The sequence below is a fragment of the Macaca thibetana genome, chromosome 2 (assembly GCF_024542745.1).
Source record: "Macaca thibetana thibetana isolate TM-01 chromosome 2, ASM2454274v1, whole genome shotgun sequence".
Lineage (NCBI taxonomy): Eukaryota > Metazoa > Chordata > Mammalia > Primates > Cercopithecidae > Macaca > Macaca thibetana.
This window is the reverse complement of record NC_065579.1, coordinates 112,757,359-112,774,993: the sequence shown is the minus strand read 5'-3', so window position 1 is coordinate 112,774,993 and position 17,635 is coordinate 112,757,359. Positions and strand designations below refer to the sequence as shown.

Below are 17,635 nucleotides of genomic sequence, written 5' to 3'. Positions count from 1 at the left end.
TTTAAAGTAAATTCCCAGAAAAAACAGAAACACACAACATATCGTAAATACAAAAACAGAGCCAAATACAAATCAAATTAAGATTATTGTGTGTACAAGGTGTTGATTAGAGGTCAAAAGTAATATAAAAAATTACTGTACACGTTACTGTGGATTTATTATTATTATTATTATTTTTAAGATGGAGTCTTGCTCTGTTGCCTAGGCTAGAGTGCAGTGGCACTATCTCAGCTCACTGCAACCTCCGCCTCCCGGGTTCAAGGGATTATCCTGCCTCAGCCTCCCGAGTAGCTAGGATTACAGGCATGTGCCGCCATGCCTGGCTAATTTTTTTATTTTTAGTAGAGACAGGGTTTCACCATGTTGGCCAGGCTGGTCTCAAACTCCTGACCTCAGGCAATCCACCTGCCTTGCCCTCTCAAAGTGCTGGGATTACAGGCGTGAGCCATCGCGTCTGGCCTATTGTAGAGTACTCACTCTCTGTTCTGTCAGAGAAGACAACAAAGGCAAGAGCATAAGCACACATACAATAATTTATCTTCCATATTTTTCTGTGCAGACTTTACAAACATTTTGGAAGTAAATTATTTTCTTCTTACACATCTACAGTAAACTACAATCAAGAAAATCTTAGTAAATTCATAATACACTATAACAGATATATACATATCCCCATTTTGAGAAAGCGTTTCTCCCACATGTTATCTCCAGCAAGGGACAATGCCTCTTTAGCCATATGACCACAGCTCACAGATTCCTTTGCTTACCAGTGTAGTTTGCGGAATAGTTGTTTGGATCTAAAAACTTCTTAACCAGCTCACAATTAGACAAGATATGATTTGTGGTGATCACGTTGAGATAGTTCTGAAGACCTTTCTGCCTCTCAGCTATGAATTCACGATCCATGTTACCAATCAATTTTTTGGGAGGAAGAGGCAGACTTAAGCCTGCAATCTTAAAAAAAAAAAAAAAAGTTACACTCATGTCATCCACAAATAAGAATCAATACAAAAATCTTGACCTATCATATTTCATTAAACCTAAGACAATGTAGATTTTAGATGCATCCTAATTTCAGTGATACAAAAATTGTGAAAAACTGCATTTAGAATTGATAAAATACTGTATTAAGTTATTTTATTTTTGAGATGGAGTCTCACTCAGTCACCCAGGCTGGAGTGCAGTGGTGCCGTCTTGGCTCACTGAAACCTCCACCTCCTGGCTTCAAGAGATTCTCCTGCCTCCGCCTCCTGAGTAGCTGGGACTACAGGCATGCGATACCATGCCCAGATAATTTTTGTATTTTTAGGAGAGATGGGGTTTCACTGTGTTGGCCAGGCTGATCTCAAACTCTTGACCTCAAGTGATCCACCAGCTTCGGCCTCCAAAAGTGCTGGGATTATAGGTATGAGCCACCACACCTGGCCAAGCATAGTAATTTTAAAACTTTATTTTTTTAATGTGCTTTTATTTTTACTAAAGTTATATAAAAACATAATTTCAAGAGTAACTCACTTTCTTAAATTATAACTGGCAGTCCCATGACACCCCTCACTCCTGCTACCAGGTGACAGAGCCATTCTCTGCTCCCCTAAGACAGCCACATTCAAGTCTCTCAGCTGATCTTTTGACAATGGGGGAATGCTCATACTGTCATGGCTTGAGTTTTCATTTTTAGGCATTATCTGTAGATTTCCCATTATGGAAGATGAGGATTAAGTTCTCTTTCACAATCCTGACCTCATCTCACACATCCTGTCCCTAATCCTCCTGACATCATTATAATTTTATTTGGTACAATATTCATGTTTACCTTAAGTACATAATATTCACAACTGAGCTAGAGCCATGCTTACTTTTCCTTTACAGCAACGTGTAGTCTTTTTTCGGTTTTCTATTCAACTTGAAAGTCTCCATCCAAGCCTTCTTTCAACACACTCAGATACACAGCTGTGTCAGTTTTATCTTTTGAAGAGTATCTTCCAGAGTCCAACAATCCGCTCCAAGCAGGACTGGCGGTCCCTACACTGCTGCAAAGCTGGCATCCCGGGACCTCCTTTCATCCTCATCCTAGAGATGCTTTTGCCTTTGTCGTACTAAACCCCATTTTGTATCCCCTACCTTCGTTTTTTGTGCATAATTCCCTTGTTTTTGGCAGAGTGTACCCTCTGTTGGCTTTTTTTTTTTTTTTTTTTTTTGGAGTCGGAGTCTCACTCTATTGCGCAGGCTGGAGTGCAGTGGCGCGATTTTGGCTCACTGCAAACTCTGCCTCCTGGGTTCACGCCATTCTCCTGCCTCAGCCTCCCAAGTAGCTGGGACTACAGGCGCCCACCATAACGCCTGGCTAATTTTTTTGTATCTTTAGTAGAGATGGGGTCTCACTGTGTTAGTCAGGATGGTCTCAATCTCCTGACCTCGTGATCCGCCCACCTCGGCCTCCCAAAGTGCTGGGATTACAGGCGTGAGCCACGGCGCCAAGCCCTCTGTTGGCTTTAAAAAGGAGAACAAGAGATACATTTTTTTGAAACTTTGCATATATAAGGATGTCTTTATCCTTCCCTTATAATTGATTTATAGCTAGTGTTGATGTGGAATTTTAAGTTGGGAATACATTTTCTTCAGAGTTTTATTTTTATTTATTTATTTATTTACTTACTTACTGTGAGACGGAGACTCCCTCTGTCGCCCAGGCTGGAGTGCAGTGACGCGATCTTAGCTCACTGCAATCTCTGCCTCCTAGGTTCAAGCGGTTCTCCTGCCTCAGCCTCCAAGCAGCTGGGATTATAGGCATGTGCCACCGCACCCGGCTAATTTTTGTATTTTTAGTCGAGATGGGGTTTTACCATATTGGCCAGGCTGGTCTCAAACTCCTGACATCAGGTGATCTGCCTGCCTCGGCCTCTCAAAGTATTGGGATTACAGGCGTGAGCCACTGCGCCCAGCCTTTCTTCAGAATTGTAAATAAATATTTGGGTGTCTTCTAGTTTATAGTGCTGCTGTTAAAGGTTCAAGCATATTGATGCCTTTTTTTTTTTTTTTTTTTTTTTTTTTTTTTAAGAGATAGGGTCTTGCTTTGCACCCAGGCTGGAGTGTGGTGGCGTGATCACAGCCCACTGTCACCTCGGATTCCTGAGCTCAAGAGATCCTGTCACCCCAGCCTTACAAGTAGCTGGGACTACAGCTGCACGCCACCACACACAGCTAATCATAATGATTCTTGATCCATTTTTTGTTGCTATTTTCCCAGAAGCTTTCAGGATCTTCTCTATGACCTCAGTTTGTGACTTTCATGTGTCTGTTTTCATCCCTCATGCTGAGCACTCAGTCCTTTCAAACTAAAAACTAATCTCCTTAAGTTCTTTGGCATTTTATTGTATTGTTAGGTCATTATTTCTTCCCCTTCATGCCTTCTGCTTTCTTTTACTGAAACTCCTATTTTTTCAATGTTGGACTTCCTGGACTGCTCCTGTAATTTTATCTTTTTAATTTTCTGCTCTCTTTTTGTTTTGTTTTGTTTTTGAGACAGGTTCTCACCCTGTCACCCAGGCCGGAGTGCAGTGGCATGGTCACCACTCACTATAGCCTCGACCTCCTGAGCTCAAGCAATCCTATCACCTCAGCCTCTACAGGTGGTGCACACCTGTAGCTGGGACTACAGATGTGCACCACCATGCCCAACTAATTTTTGTATTTCGCTTTTCTTTTTTTTAAAGAGCATTTCTTTTATCTTTCAGCCCTTCTAAATAGTTGTCTACTGTTATTTTTTATTTGTATGTACTCTTTTCTATTCTTTTTCTTCCTTAATAGCACCCTGAATGTAATACCATTTCTTATCTCTCTGAGAAGACAAAAGATAATCTTTCTCAAGTGTCTAAAGCATTCTTCTCACTGCATACCTTCTGCTTCCTGATCGTTCCTTTTTTTTTCCTATTTGTTTTGGTCACTTCGTGTTAAAAGTCTTTCTTGGTGGGAGTCAGGTAGGAACAGGAACTGGGATTTAAGGGCCACACTTCAGAGGTATCCCAGGTCTCCTTTTTGCCAGAATTATGGGAAGATAATGTTGTGGGATGTGAGCAGTGAAATTTAGAAAAAGCAGAGAGTCCTACAAAACATATCCACAGGAGGACAATGAAAGAGTAACTTACACCAAGCAGGTGAAACTCTAACGCTTCAGAAACAGATGAGGAAGAACGTGGCAAATTTTTACCAAAGGTAAGTATTGAACATTGAGAAAAAGTAAACTAGTTCTTAGGTATAAAAATAAAGGGCTACCAGGAGCAGTGGCTCACGCCTGTAACTCCAGCACTATGGGAGGCTGAGGTGGGTGGATCACCTGAGGTCAGGAGTTCAAACCCAGCCTGGGCAACATGGTGAAACTCCATCTCTACTAAACATACAAAAATCAGGCAAGCATGGTAGTGGGCGCCTGTAATCCCAGCTACTCAGGAGGCTGAGGCAGGAGAATCGCTTGAACCCAGGAGGTGGAGGCTGCAGTGAGCCAAGATTGCACCACTGCACTCCAGCCTGGGTGACGGAGCAAGACTCTGTCTCAAATAGTAATAATAATAATAAAGAGCTACCAAAATATATAAGCTAATATCTGATCAGACTAGTTATGTCTACATAATCCTTAAAAAAATGAAGTCTGGCAGGGTGTGGTGGCTCATGCCTGTAATCCCAGCACTCTGGGAGGCTAAGGCAGGCGGATCACCTGAGGTCGGGAGTTTGAGACCAGCCTGATCAACATGGAGAAACTCCATCTCTACTAAAAATACAAAAAATTAGCTGAGCGTGGTGGTGCATGCCTGTAATCCCAGCTACTCGGGAGGCTGAGGCAGGAGAATCACTTGAACCCGGGAGGCAGAGGTTGCGATGAGCCGAGATCACACCACTGCACTCCAGCCTGGGCAACAAGAGCAAAACTCCATCGCCAAAAAAAAAAAAAAAAAAAAAAAAAAAAAAAAAAAAAGTAAGAAAAACGAAGTCCAAATCCAATGAAAACATTTAAATAAGAAAGAAAAATGAGTCCTGTAGGAGTCTGGTGACCCTTGGTTATCAGCCCATATTCAAGAGTGGAGCATCAAAAGTTGACTGGAACCTCTGGGTGAGTGTCCTGGGGTTTATCTACTGTGGGCTTTATTTTACCAGATGACCCTACACAGCTGTTTTACTGGACAAACCTTTAGCTCTTTCCTCTTAGGCTGGACAGATTCCCCTAAAATAATCTTCTAATCTCCTGCCTGAAAAGTCTGAAGCCTGACTGCCAGAATTCTGGCAGTTGAGACGAAGAAGGAAGCTAGGGAGGGAGTGGGGTCTTCATGTATATTAGGTACATGTTTTCAAATATGCCTGCATTCCCCAGCCTAAAGACTGTTTGACCCTCTCCAGAAAATAAACTTATGTCTTTTTGCTAGAGGGAGGAGGGCAGGAATAATTTTCATGGACATGGGAGATTTGGGGATCTGACTGCTTCTTAAACAGACTTGCAACTGCTTGACCTTCACCCCACTCTGGGGACAGCACCTGGTACTGCCAATACTGGAACCTTCCAGGGGTTCTGTGATGTAAATTGAGACCCAATGAGATTATCTGCTTCCCATCTCTGAATTCTGCCTTCCTACATCTGCTTAATCAGTTAGCTCTCACCCACTGGATTTTCAGCCTAAAGTGTTTTATTGTGTTTTTTCTTCTCCTGTTCTGTTTGTCCTTGAAAGGGTGTGTTTGTATATATAAACAATCCACTGTTATTCTAGACTGGTTTGGGGAGGGAGAAAAAGTAAATACAGGTACTCAATCTACTATCATTTCCCACATTATTTAAAATGTTTAGTCTTTTCTTTCTTTTCTTTTTTTTTCTTTAGAGAGAGATAGGGTCTCACTATGTACTTGAACTCCTGGTTGCAAGTAATCCTCCCACCTCAGCCTGCCTCTCAAGTAGCTGGGACTGTGAGTTTATTTTTTAAACATAAAAAGCAAAGCATGAGATAGGCATTTTAATTTAATGAGCAAAGTCACTTTCAAAGAGTAGTGCTATTCTAGACTTGTGCTTATATTAGAGCAGTCCAGTGGCATGTGTATTGATCGAGGGTAAGGTCTAAAGAGAAGGGCATCTTGAATTCAGAAAAGGATATAACCTAAACCATTAAATTGGGCAAACCTAACTGAGATTGTTCCATTCTGTATTTTTCAAACAACATTGATGCAGCCAGATGAAGACCTTGAACTTGACACTGGAGAAGATGAAAAGGTTGGCGGATAATTCTAAATTGCCAATTTCTCAAACATAATTATGAAAATATATCAGAGCATACACAGAGTAAATTTTCTATCACAGCATAATTCATTTCCAAATAAGATAATCAAATTTCATGTCATCTGCCTCATTTATACAGTTAGGCTTTATCTAATAGTGGTTTTTTCTTTAGCTGAATAAAATGCATAGGTATGAAGAAAGTACATAACCTAGCTATTGCACATCCAAGCCAATCACTTTATTTTTTGGTTCAAGGGCATAAAGAATTAAAGGAAGGGTAGGCCGGGCACAGTGGCTCATGCCTGTAATCCCAGCACTTTGGGAGGCCGAGGCGAGTGGATTACCTGGGGTCAGGAGTTAGATACCAGCCTAACCAACATAGCAAAACCCCATCTCTACTAAAAATACAAAAACTAGTCAGGTATGGTGGTGCACGACTGTAATTTCAGCAGCTCCTCAGGAGGCTGAGGCACAAGAATTGCTTGAACCCAGGAGGCAGAGGTTGCAGTGAGCCACGATGGCGCCACCGCACTCCAGCCTGGGTAATGGAGTGAGACTCTGTCTCCAAAAAATAAATAAATAAATAAATAATAAATAAATAAAGGGTAATATATTACCTAAAACACAACTGATGTATCTTTCCTGAAACTATTTTATGAAGTTGCAGAATATCATCTCATTTATGTGTATGTAAGCTAAGTTATCACTTAATGTTGTCTATAGGTTCTTACAGACTGGGACTTTAAGCAAAATGAATAACAAGACTAATTTTACCATAGGCTAATTAATTAATTTTATTTATTTTATTTTATTTTTTGAGACAGAGTTTCGCTCTTGTCACCCATGCTGGAGTGCAATGGCACAATCTCGGCTCACTGCAACATCCGCCTCCTGGGTTCAAGCAATTCTCCTGCCTCAGCCTCCCGAGTAACTGGGATTACAGGTGCCCGCCACCAAACCCAGCTAATTTTTGTATTTTTAGTAGAGATGGGGTTTTACCATGTTTGGCAGGCTGGTCTCAAACTCCTGATCTCAAATGATCCACCCGCCTCAGCCTCCCAAAGTGCTGGGATTATAGGCATGAGCCACCACACCCAGCCAGGCTAATTTATACAAACAAGAATTAACTTCCTACAGCATATTTCTGGTCACAAAAACATCAGCAAACTTCCAAAGACCTAAAACATGTCTAATATTAAACATTGAAATAAATATAACCTATATACAATTTAAGAAAGATTAATAAAAACAAGATAATAATCATTGTTTTGGAGGGTAGCTGTTGTTAACTTGGTGAATTTTTGCACTTAACATTCATTACTTAAAGCTATTATGTAGATATTAAAATGTAATTCATTAATGAATCCAGAAGAAATGGAAAATTACTTAAGGCAATTATGATGCTTAGCATTGGTGAGATTTTGCCAACTTAACAAGATAATTATTTACACCATGTTTCCAGTTTAGGGTCTCAGGTAGCCGGAGTCCATCCCATGTCAGGGTGCACTCACACACACCCACACTCACATGGGGACTATGCAGACAAGCCGGTTCACCTAACCTGTACGTCTTTGGGATGTGGGAAGAAACTGGAGTATCCAGAGAAAATCCACATAGACATGGAGAGAACGTGCAAACTCCATTCAGACAGTGGCCTTGGTCGTGGATAGATTTATTTTTTTCTCACCAACACTACAACCAAACAATGTTGAACAAAACAGTGTCATCTGAGAACCTGCTGTTTTAGCCCAGGATATGGTTACACAGGCACAAAAGAAAAATGTCTGGAGGACTCACACCAACTGCTTAACAATAACCATTTCTAGAAGTGGGTTGGTTCATTAATTTTTATTTCTCTACTGTGAAATGTTTATAGTCTGCATTGACTACATTTTTTCAATTAAAGAAAGAAAATTGCTTTTGTTTATCAAACTGATTGTATATGGAGCAAGAATTTTAAAAATTCCATTACCCAGTATCGACAGATTTGCTTGCACTACCACATAGCAGCAGCCCCAGCTGAATCCACGTCACTCAGAAAGGAGTCACATCTGACATCATTGGATTCAAATCCCAATATTCTGGCTCCTTTTCTTTCATTGTGGGGATGTAAGAATGAATTTCATAAAGTATCTGTTTTGAACTTCGTGGCTTCCAAGCTTCAACCAATCTATTTTGTCAACTTTCATTTCACTTTTTAAAATGTATTACTCTGCCCAAACATCCCATCAGTTCTTTCAAACCGTCAGGTGAAACAAAGAGCTCTTTTGCCAACAGCTGCAATTATAATGTCCCTGCTATGTCAGACAGACCGGAGGTGGTTTTCCTGCCCTAAGTTTAAGATCTCACAAAAAAAAATTCCTAAAGGTACTCAAACTATGCAACATGTGTGTTATTTTAAAACCCCGTCTCTTAAAAAATATTATTCAAGAGACACTTTCTCTTTCAGCTTTCTCCTAGAATTCCTACACTGCTTACCAACTACAGAATAGAAAATTTAGAACTCCAATGGTTAATTAGAAGGGAGGAAAAAAAATACTACACACGGAATAATAAAGTCTCTAAGCCACTGATTTCCTAGACACCTCCACACTGATGACTTCAAGCCAGGATGCCTCATCATCTCACTTTCACTACCTTCCTCTTTAACATGCCCTATGGATTCCCTTCTTGAGTTCCTTATAGAAGGAAAAGAGAACAAGACAGCCAGCAGAGGAGTCCCGAGTTCCATGCACAACTGCGAGTGAAAATGGAAAGGGGAGGCCAGACGCCGTGGCTCACAACTATAGTCCCAGCATTTTGGGAGGCCGAGGTGGGTGGATCACCTGAGGTCAGGAGTTCGAGACCAATCTGGCCAACATGATGAAACTCCCATCTCTACTGAAGATACAAAAAAAATTAGCCAGGCACAATGGTGGGTGCCTGTAATTCCAGCAATTTGGGAGGCTGAGGCAGGAGAATCACTTGAACCCGGGACGTGGAGGTTGCAGTGATCATGATCTCAGCTCACTGCATTCCAGCCTGGGCAACAGAGTGACACTGTCTTAAAAAAAAAAAAAAAAGAAGAAGAAGAAAGAAAGAAAATGGAAAGCGGGAAATGATTCCCAAGTTGGGATTTAGAGTCCAAAATTATATGACAAACTATATTACAGTTTCAAGAAAATTAGCTTTTATCTGGAGGAAAAACTTAATTTTTTTTTTTTTTTTTTGAGATAGAGTCTCACTCTGTCGCCCAGGCTGGAGTGCAGTGTGCAATCTCAGTTCACTGCAAGCTCCGCCTCCCGGGTTCACACCATTCTCCTGCTTCAGCCTCCCAAGTAGCTGGGACTACAGGCGCCCGCCACCACATCCTAATAATTTTTTGTATTTTTAGTAGAGATGGGGTTTCACCGTGTTAGCCAGGATGGTCTCGATCTCCTGACCTCGTGATCCACCCGCCTCGGCCTCCCAAAGTGCTGGGATTACAGGCGTGAGCCACCGCGCCCAGCAAAAAACTTTCAACCTCAATCTGTTCATTGCTCCTTACTTCCAACATCAGATCTTAATAATCTGCAAATTGCCTTCAACCATATTCCAGTCAGTATCCTAGGGAGTTCTAAGCTTTCAACAGACCCTCAATTTGTCTCAACACCCTGCTGTCCCCTGGAGTACAGTAAAGTCTCTCCAGGGTCAACAGTGGGCAGTAAAATTCTAATTACAAAACATTTGTGCTATAAGAGACCTCAGAAGTCATCTAGTTCAACCCCTTTATTTCAGCGGCGAAAGTGAAACCCAACAGAAGAAATGATGGACTCAAGGTCTCAACGCTGTAAGGGGCCTGGGTTCCTTCTCAAGTCTAAGGAACAGAGACTGAGTTCTTTCTCTCTGCCCAGTTCCCAACATTTCAACAGCCTGCTTCTTCCTCTTGGTTGTATGCTGTCTCCCTAGATGGCTGCTAATTTGATGTTGCATTTAAAATAAGGTGGTGATTTTTCTTCATTGTTTCCACAAAATATGCTCCCTATAAAAAGTCTGTCAGCCTGGCCAACATAGTGAAACCCCGTCTCTACTAAAAATACAAAAATTAGCTGGGCATGGTGGCACGTGCCTGTAATCTCAGCTACTTGGGAGTCTATGGCAGGAGAAATCACTTGAACCCAAGAGGCAGAGATTGCAGTGAGCCAAGATCACACCATTGCCCTCCGGTTTGGGTCACAAGGCGAGACTCTGTCTCAAAAAAAAAAAAAAGAAAGTTTAGAAAATGCAGCTTTTGCCGGCGCGGTGACTCACACCTGTAATCCCAGCACTTTGGGAGGCTGAGGCGGGCAGATCACGAGGCCAGGAGATCGAGACCATCCTGGCTAACACTGTGAAACTCCGTCTCTACTAAAAATACAAAAAATTAGCCGGGCACGGTGGTGGGCGCCTATTGTCCCAGCTACTTGGAAGGCTGAGGCAGGAGAATGAGGTGAACCCAGGAGGTGGAGACACTGCACTCCAGACTGGGCGACACAGTGAGACTCTGTCTCAAAAAAAAAAGAAAAGAAAATGCAGCTTTTTTTCTGTTTTTCTGCTTACATAGCCTACATGTGCTTGTTTGTGGAGAACTTGGAAAGTACAGAACATTAAAGAAAACAAACAAACAAAAATAAACAGAAAACAACATAACCTATAATTCCACCACCTGGGGATCACCATTAACGTTTTGGCATATTTACTTGCAATCCTATTTTCCAAACATTTCATGTAATTATATTATATGGCATGTATAATTTTGCATTATGCTTTTTTTCACTTAGACATGTTCCTATTGGACTCAGACAATTCTGCATATGTGTATTATATTTCTTTTTCTTTAGCAGGAACTCATTTATCTGTCAAAAAGGTAATTGGACACTGAAAATCATGGTCACAGTTTTATTCTGAGGTTTTAGAGTCTTTTTGGTCTGTTTTTGGATATTGTTTTAAATTACTTCATTGCCAAAAAGCTGTGTGTGCTTTCTTCTGTTTGTTTACTTGAATCCAGAAAAACCTCCCACTGAAATGATGTCTGGCCATATTCTGCCCAACACAAGCCAACATCAATACATGGGGATATTTGCATTTGAAATAGGATGCACATTGAAAGTACCCATTTTGAAAGGTAAAATTACACTGAAGCAAAAATCAAATTCACTATATTAAAAAGGCCATTAAGTGAAGAGTCATGGAGAAACTTTATCACCCCAAAGTATGAGTAAACGAGAGATAAAACTCTCCTCCCTGCCGGTCACGGTGGCTCAAGCCTGTAATCCCAGCACTTTGGGAGGCCGAGACGGGCGGATCACGAGGTCAGGAGATCGAGACCATCCTGGCTAACACGGTGAAACCCCGTCTCTACTAAAAATACAAAAAACTAGCCGGGCGAGGTGGTGGGCGCCTGTAGTCCCGGCTACTCGGGAGGCTGAGGCAGGAGAATGGCGTAAAAACCCGGGAGGCAGAGCTTGCAGTGAGCTGAGATCCGGCCACTGCACTCCAGCCTGGGCGACACAGCGAGACTCCGTCTCAAAAAAAAAAAAAAAAAAAAAAAAACTCTCCTCCCTACCCTCTGTTCTTAGAGGCTAAGTCTAGGCAATTTCAATTTCAAAAATATTTCTCCCATAATTCTTACTCAGCCTGGCTGAATGACATTGTACAAAGATCACTCCCCCTTTATGCACAAGCAAAGGTTCACTTGAGCATAAAGGCAGAAACAGTTCGTAGGCCCACTGTTAATTCCCAAATGCTTACACCACTGCGGAAATGTCACATGGGCCGCTGCACTGGGGATAGGAGAGTCTGAGGAGAAAATCCACTGCTGGAATAAACTGAACATTGATGTCTTATCTACAATGTCATCATAGGCCCAGCTCTTGTCTGAGTGCAAAGAAGATCCTATTAAAATCCATAAATAAAACCAATTAAACCCATCAATGAAAATTTGATCTCTGCCAATATTCTATCTGAAGACTCAAATGGGTCATACTAAAATTAAAACACAAAAAGACAATATGTGTCAAATGCATGACAAGTATGGCAATTACATAAATGTCTGCAGATACTCAGGCCACTTCCTTCAAAAGGAAAATAAGGCATTCACGCTTTCAGCAGCATTATAAATAATGCTAAAGTTTGGGCTTTACAAATGCTTATTTCCTTTTTTGTTTGTTTTTTTGAGACAGAGTCTTGCTCTATCACCCAGGATGAAGTGCAACATGGCGCAATCTCGGCTTACTGCAACCTCCCCTTCCCGGGTTCAAGCAGTTCTCCTGCCTCAGCTCCCTGAGTAGCTGGGATTACAGGCACCCATCACCGCACCCAGCTAATTTTTGTATTTTTAGTAGAGATGGGGTTTCACCATGTTGGCCAGGCTGGTCTCAAACTCGTGACCTCAGGTGATCCACCCGCCTTAGCCTCCCAAAGTGCTGGGATTACAGGAGTGAGCTGCCACATCTGGCCCAAATGCTTATTTTCTGAAGTCCGACCAACAAAACATGGCCTTCTGAAGGAAAAGAAGTATTATGCTTCCTCCTAGTGCACAGTCCTCCTGACCTTTGTGGGCAAGATCTGAGGTCATTCAGAATGAGCGATGATGGCTAGCTCACCAATGACGGGAGCAGTCCTTTCCCTCCAGGCTGAGTCCTTTACATCATAAGCCAAGCACTCCTCCTCAGGGTTAAAGCATTTTATGTTACCAATCAAACCTGAGGTATGACACACAAGAGCAAAATAGTCTTCAGTAATCCAAGGCATTTGAAGTCCAGCCTGCCAGATGAAGACACGGCTGCTACTGGCAGGACTTCCTAAGGTGCTAAAGCCCCTCTTGGACCCTTCAACCATTACAACACTGGGTGTGTCTCTAGATGAAGACCTTGCAGCTCATGCTTCTTCCCATTATGGCCCTCAAGTTAGGAACATTTAAAACAAAGAGATTTCTAACTACGTATTTAGGAGAAAAAGTTAAACAGGAAAAGGTTGAGTCTCCCAGTTACTGCTGCATGTTGATCTGCAGAGCTGACTATGTAGCCTAGTTCAATGAAGAGAGTCAGAGTCCCAGCTCCACCTAAGTGAATAACGCTAGCAATCCACATAATCATTCCTCATCTTTTAAAAGAAGATATTACATCAGCCTCCTATGACTGTGGTGAGGATACAGTCTGGCACAATAGTACTTGGTTGCAAGGTGACTATTAATTATAAATCACATGTTGATTCCCAAAAGTTTATTTTTAGAGCCACACATCATCTGAGTAAAGTATGAATTTATTTTCTTTGACAGGGAAATGTGCTAATTTCTTGTTTCTGATATTGCCATTTCCAACCAGCTTTTTTTTTGAGATGGAGTTTCACTCTTATTGCCCAGGCTGGAGTGCAATGGCGTGATCTCGGCTCACCACAACCTCTGCCTCCCAGGTTCAAGTGATTCTCCTGCCTCAGCCTCCCAAGTAGCTGAGATTGCAGGCATGCACCACCACGCCTGGCTAATTTTGTATTTTTAGTAGAGACGGGGTTTCTCCATGTTGGTCAGGTGGTCTTGAACTCCTGACCTCAGGTGATCCACCCGCCTCAGCCTCCCCAACTGCTGGGATTATAGGCGTGAGCCACTGCGCCTGGACTCCACCAGTTTTTTAGACACCCCAAGTAATCAATGTGTGTAATTAGAATGTCAAAACATTTACCTGTAAGCTGTTGTTAAGCAAATCAAAGTCACTGTATCTTCTAACAATCTGTAAGAGACAAGAAGTAGGGTTTTGATTCAGCAAAGACTATCTCTTTTCATTTCTTTATTTAATATGTATTAGTATTAGTAATATTGGCACTCTAGAGCTCAGGCACTTGTGCTAAGGGTAGTAGGGCTTATACCTGGTGCTTAACTGTTTAACCTGACAAGCCTAGAAAACAGACTTAGCAGTGCCAGGCATTGGCTGGGCCATGGGAAACTGGTTAATGCATGTCAAATTCACAAGATACCAAGAGATAAGTGAGAATATTTGTTTTCAGGGCAAACAGTCCTTCACATGTCTTTCTTATTAACCAGGCGCCTAGAAAGATGAATGACTTAAAAAAAAAAAAAAAGTTTTACTGAGCATGGAATCAAAGCAAGAGGAAATGGATAGTTCTGAGGCCATTTCACCTTTGTCCTGGGTCAAACTTCCACCAGGTGAGCTCCCACCACCCTGGAGACTGGACTGCATTGCAGGCAGAGCTGCCCACACCTCACCCAGGGTGATTCCCCAGGGTTCCCCCTCTTGACAAACAGTCCACCTTCCATTGTCTACACATTCTTTCTCAGTTGTATTGACGCCATTGATTAGGCTATAGTCAAATTCGACTAGCTCTTCAGGCCCTGATCAAGAAAATAATTTTGGTTTGAAATAGTTTGACTTTAATCTTTATTGGTGATTTTCAAATGTTAATGTGCAGAAAAGTATTACCTGGATATCATCTAGAACCCTACTGGGGCTCAGAAAATGATATCCCAAAGTATGGTACTTTGGCATGCTAAGTACTTTGAACTAAAGGAGATTAGAAGGTCTCAGAAATGGGCTGGGCACAGTGGCTTGCAACTGTAATCTCAGCACTTTGGGAGGCTAAGGCAGGTGGATCACCTGAGTCCAGGAGTTCGAGACCAGCCTGGCCAACATGGCAAAACATATCTCTACTAAAAATATAAAAATCAGCTGGGCATGGTGGTGAGCACCTGTAGTCTCAACTACTCAGGAGGCTGAGGCAGGAGAATCGCTTGGGCCTGGGAGGCAGAGATTGCAGTGAGCAGAGATCACTCCACTGCATCCCAGCCTGGGCAACAGAATGAGACTCTGTCTCAAAAAAAAAAAAAAAAGAAGGGCTCACAAATGAGTTCTTCTTTGTAGTCTTCTGCCCTCCTGTCCCTAGCTCCTCTACCTCTCACAAAGTAAGCCATAAAACCTAGAAAGGTTGCTCTCTCCCTTCTCTCCTGAGGACTCTCATTCTAAAGGGATCCTGCCCCATACCCAGGAGGAAGGAAGGCTACACGGACAGACCAAGAAGAATAGACAGGGCCAGGCACAATGGCTCATACCTATAATCCGAGCACTTTGGAAGGCCAAGGCAGGAGGATCCCTTGAGCCTAGGAGTTAAAGACCAGTCTGGGCAACATAGCAAGATCCCGTTTCTATAAAAATAAAAATAAAAAAAAGAAGAACAGACAAGGCCAGGCATGGTGGCTCATGCCTACAATCCCAGCACTTTGGGAGGCTAAGGCGGGAGCACTGCTTGAACTCAGGAGTTCAAGACCAGCCTGGGCAACATAGCCAAACCCCGTCTCTATAAAAAAATACAAAAACATTAGTTGGGCGTAGTGGCACGTGCCTATAGTTCCAGCTACTCATGAGGCTGAAGTGGGAGGATCGCTTGAGCCCAGGAGATCGAGGCTGCAGTGAGCTGTGATCACGCCACTGCACTCCAGTCTGGGCAAGAGAACAAAACCCTATCTCAAAAAAATAAAAATAAAAATAAAAACATAAAGAAATTGTTTGTTCAATCACATTCTACATGGCTATCCAGTCTTCATCAAATCAAGCATAAAAACGGACAGTTTTCCCTGGGTCTTTGGGTCTTCATTTCTGAAAGTTCCTGTGTCACATAAAACTTTGATTGGCCGGGCGTGGTGGCTCACGCCTGTAATCCCAACACTTTGGGAGGCCAAGGCGGGCAGATCACGAGGTCAGGAGATCGAGACCATCCTGGCTAACACGGTGAAACCCCATCTCTATCAAAAATACAAAAAAATTAGCTGGGCGTGGTGGTGGGCACCTGTAGTCCCAGCTACTCGGGAGGCTGAGGCAGGAGAATGGCGTGAACCCAGGAGATGGAGCGTGCAGTGAGCTGAGATTGTGCCACTGGGCGACAGAGAGAGACTCCGTCTCAAAAAAAAAAAAAAAAAAAAAAACAGAAAGCTTTTATTAAATAAATTTGTTATGTTTTCCCCCTTGTTAATCTGTCTTTTGTTATAGAAGTGTTGGCCACAACCTTTACCATGGGTGAAGAAAGGTATCACACCTCTCCGCCCTTACAACCCTACCCATTGAAAATTTGATCAGTAGGTCTAGGATGGGGCCCAAGAGTCTACATTTTTGTTGAGTACCTGGGTTTCTAATGCAATGGATCTAGAAAACTGCACCAAGGGTTGATCTTTCTGGGAGGACACTATTGTTGGCCCTGTTTGCGAAATATACATCAAAAAGTTAAATATAAGGTCATCCCTGATAAAAGCCAAGAAGCAAAAGATCATAGAGTGGTTAACCACAGAGAATGAGCAAATTCCAACTCTATTCTGCCAATGATCTAACTGTGACCTCAGACAGTTACTTACTTCACAAATGTAAAATGAGGACAATACTACCACATAGCACATTTTTAAAAGGTTAAGTGAATGAATGTGCTTAAACCAGTACTGAACACTTAATACATGCTCGATAGATGTTAAATATAATAATTATTCAAACAAACAGTAGTTTGAAATTTCAGGCAAAGAAAAGACCAGTGTGGACAACTGTGTGTAAGAGGCTACTTAAGGTAGAAGGTTAAGGTTTGAGCTGGGCTGTGAAGGAGAAGGTAAGATTTTTGGGAGAGAAGAAGGGTTGCAGGGAGGTGGAGGTGGTAATTGTAATTACTAAAACAGGAAAGAAAGGGCCCCTATGCAGAATTCAGCTACCCTCTGTAAGTCAACTTGTATGGGAAGGACTTCTCGATCCGTCCAGGAATTCTTTTCTCTCTGAGGCCACCACTGAAGAAAGCAGAGCCTGGGGCCCCAAGATGACCCTCCCCAAGAAGCTGCCCATGAGTGGACCTGAGATCCATAAAATGTAGTGGCCAAAACTGTACAATAGCCAGGACTCAATCTCACCTTTCTACGTGGTAGACTGAACTCAAACCATAGCTACAGGGGAGAAGGTGTGAATTTCTAGAAACAAAACAAGTAATTTGAATATACTATTTGCTCTGGGTTGAGCTGGGGAACAAATTCCTAGATACCCTCCATGCTAATATCAATCATACACAATTTAACCAAACAAGTGGGGACAGGAAAGACTCTTATCATACTTGTCTTAAAGCTAAAGGTTTATAGCTAAAAGAAACATGATTTATATTTATGCATGTTCTGATTTTTCCAGATTTGTAGATGCCCCAAGTCAGGCTTTTAGTCACACATTTAGATATTTTCCTAATTGACAAAAAAAAAAAAAAAAAAAAAAGCTTACCTGCCAGCTGTTTTCCACCGAAATTCCTCTTTGCACTCGAATAATATATTCCTTAAAAAAAGAAGGGAAAAATAGCCTCAGTTATAAAATCCCCAAATCAGGGAATCAAAAATAAGTTTTAAAAAATCAGATAAAGTAGACT

The 17,635-nt window shown here is 42.0% G+C and overlaps 1 protein-coding gene across 13 annotated transcripts in view; it reads right to left on the bottom strand.

Annotated features, from left to right (window-relative positions):
* PXK (PX domain containing serine/threonine kinase like) overlaps positions 1-17,635 on the bottom strand; it is a 102,105-nt gene that overhangs the window by 43,128 nt on the left and 41,342 nt on the right. For 12 of the 13 annotated variants that reach the window (XM_050781247.1, XM_050781236.1, XM_050781237.1 and 9 more), the window contains exons 2-4: positions 17,494-17,544; positions 13,930-13,977; positions 768-954 (exon numbers count right to left, since the gene is read on the bottom strand). In XM_050781247.1, the coding sequence (XP_050637204.1) occupies positions 768-906 (139 nt within the window). In that variant the 5' untranslated portion in view covers positions 907-954; positions 13,930-13,977; positions 17,494-17,544. Of the gene's footprint in view, positions 1-767; positions 955-12,855; positions 12,955-13,929; positions 13,978-17,493; positions 17,545-17,635 lie in introns of those variants that run through there. The other variant, XM_050781248.1, reaches the window with a different exon arrangement.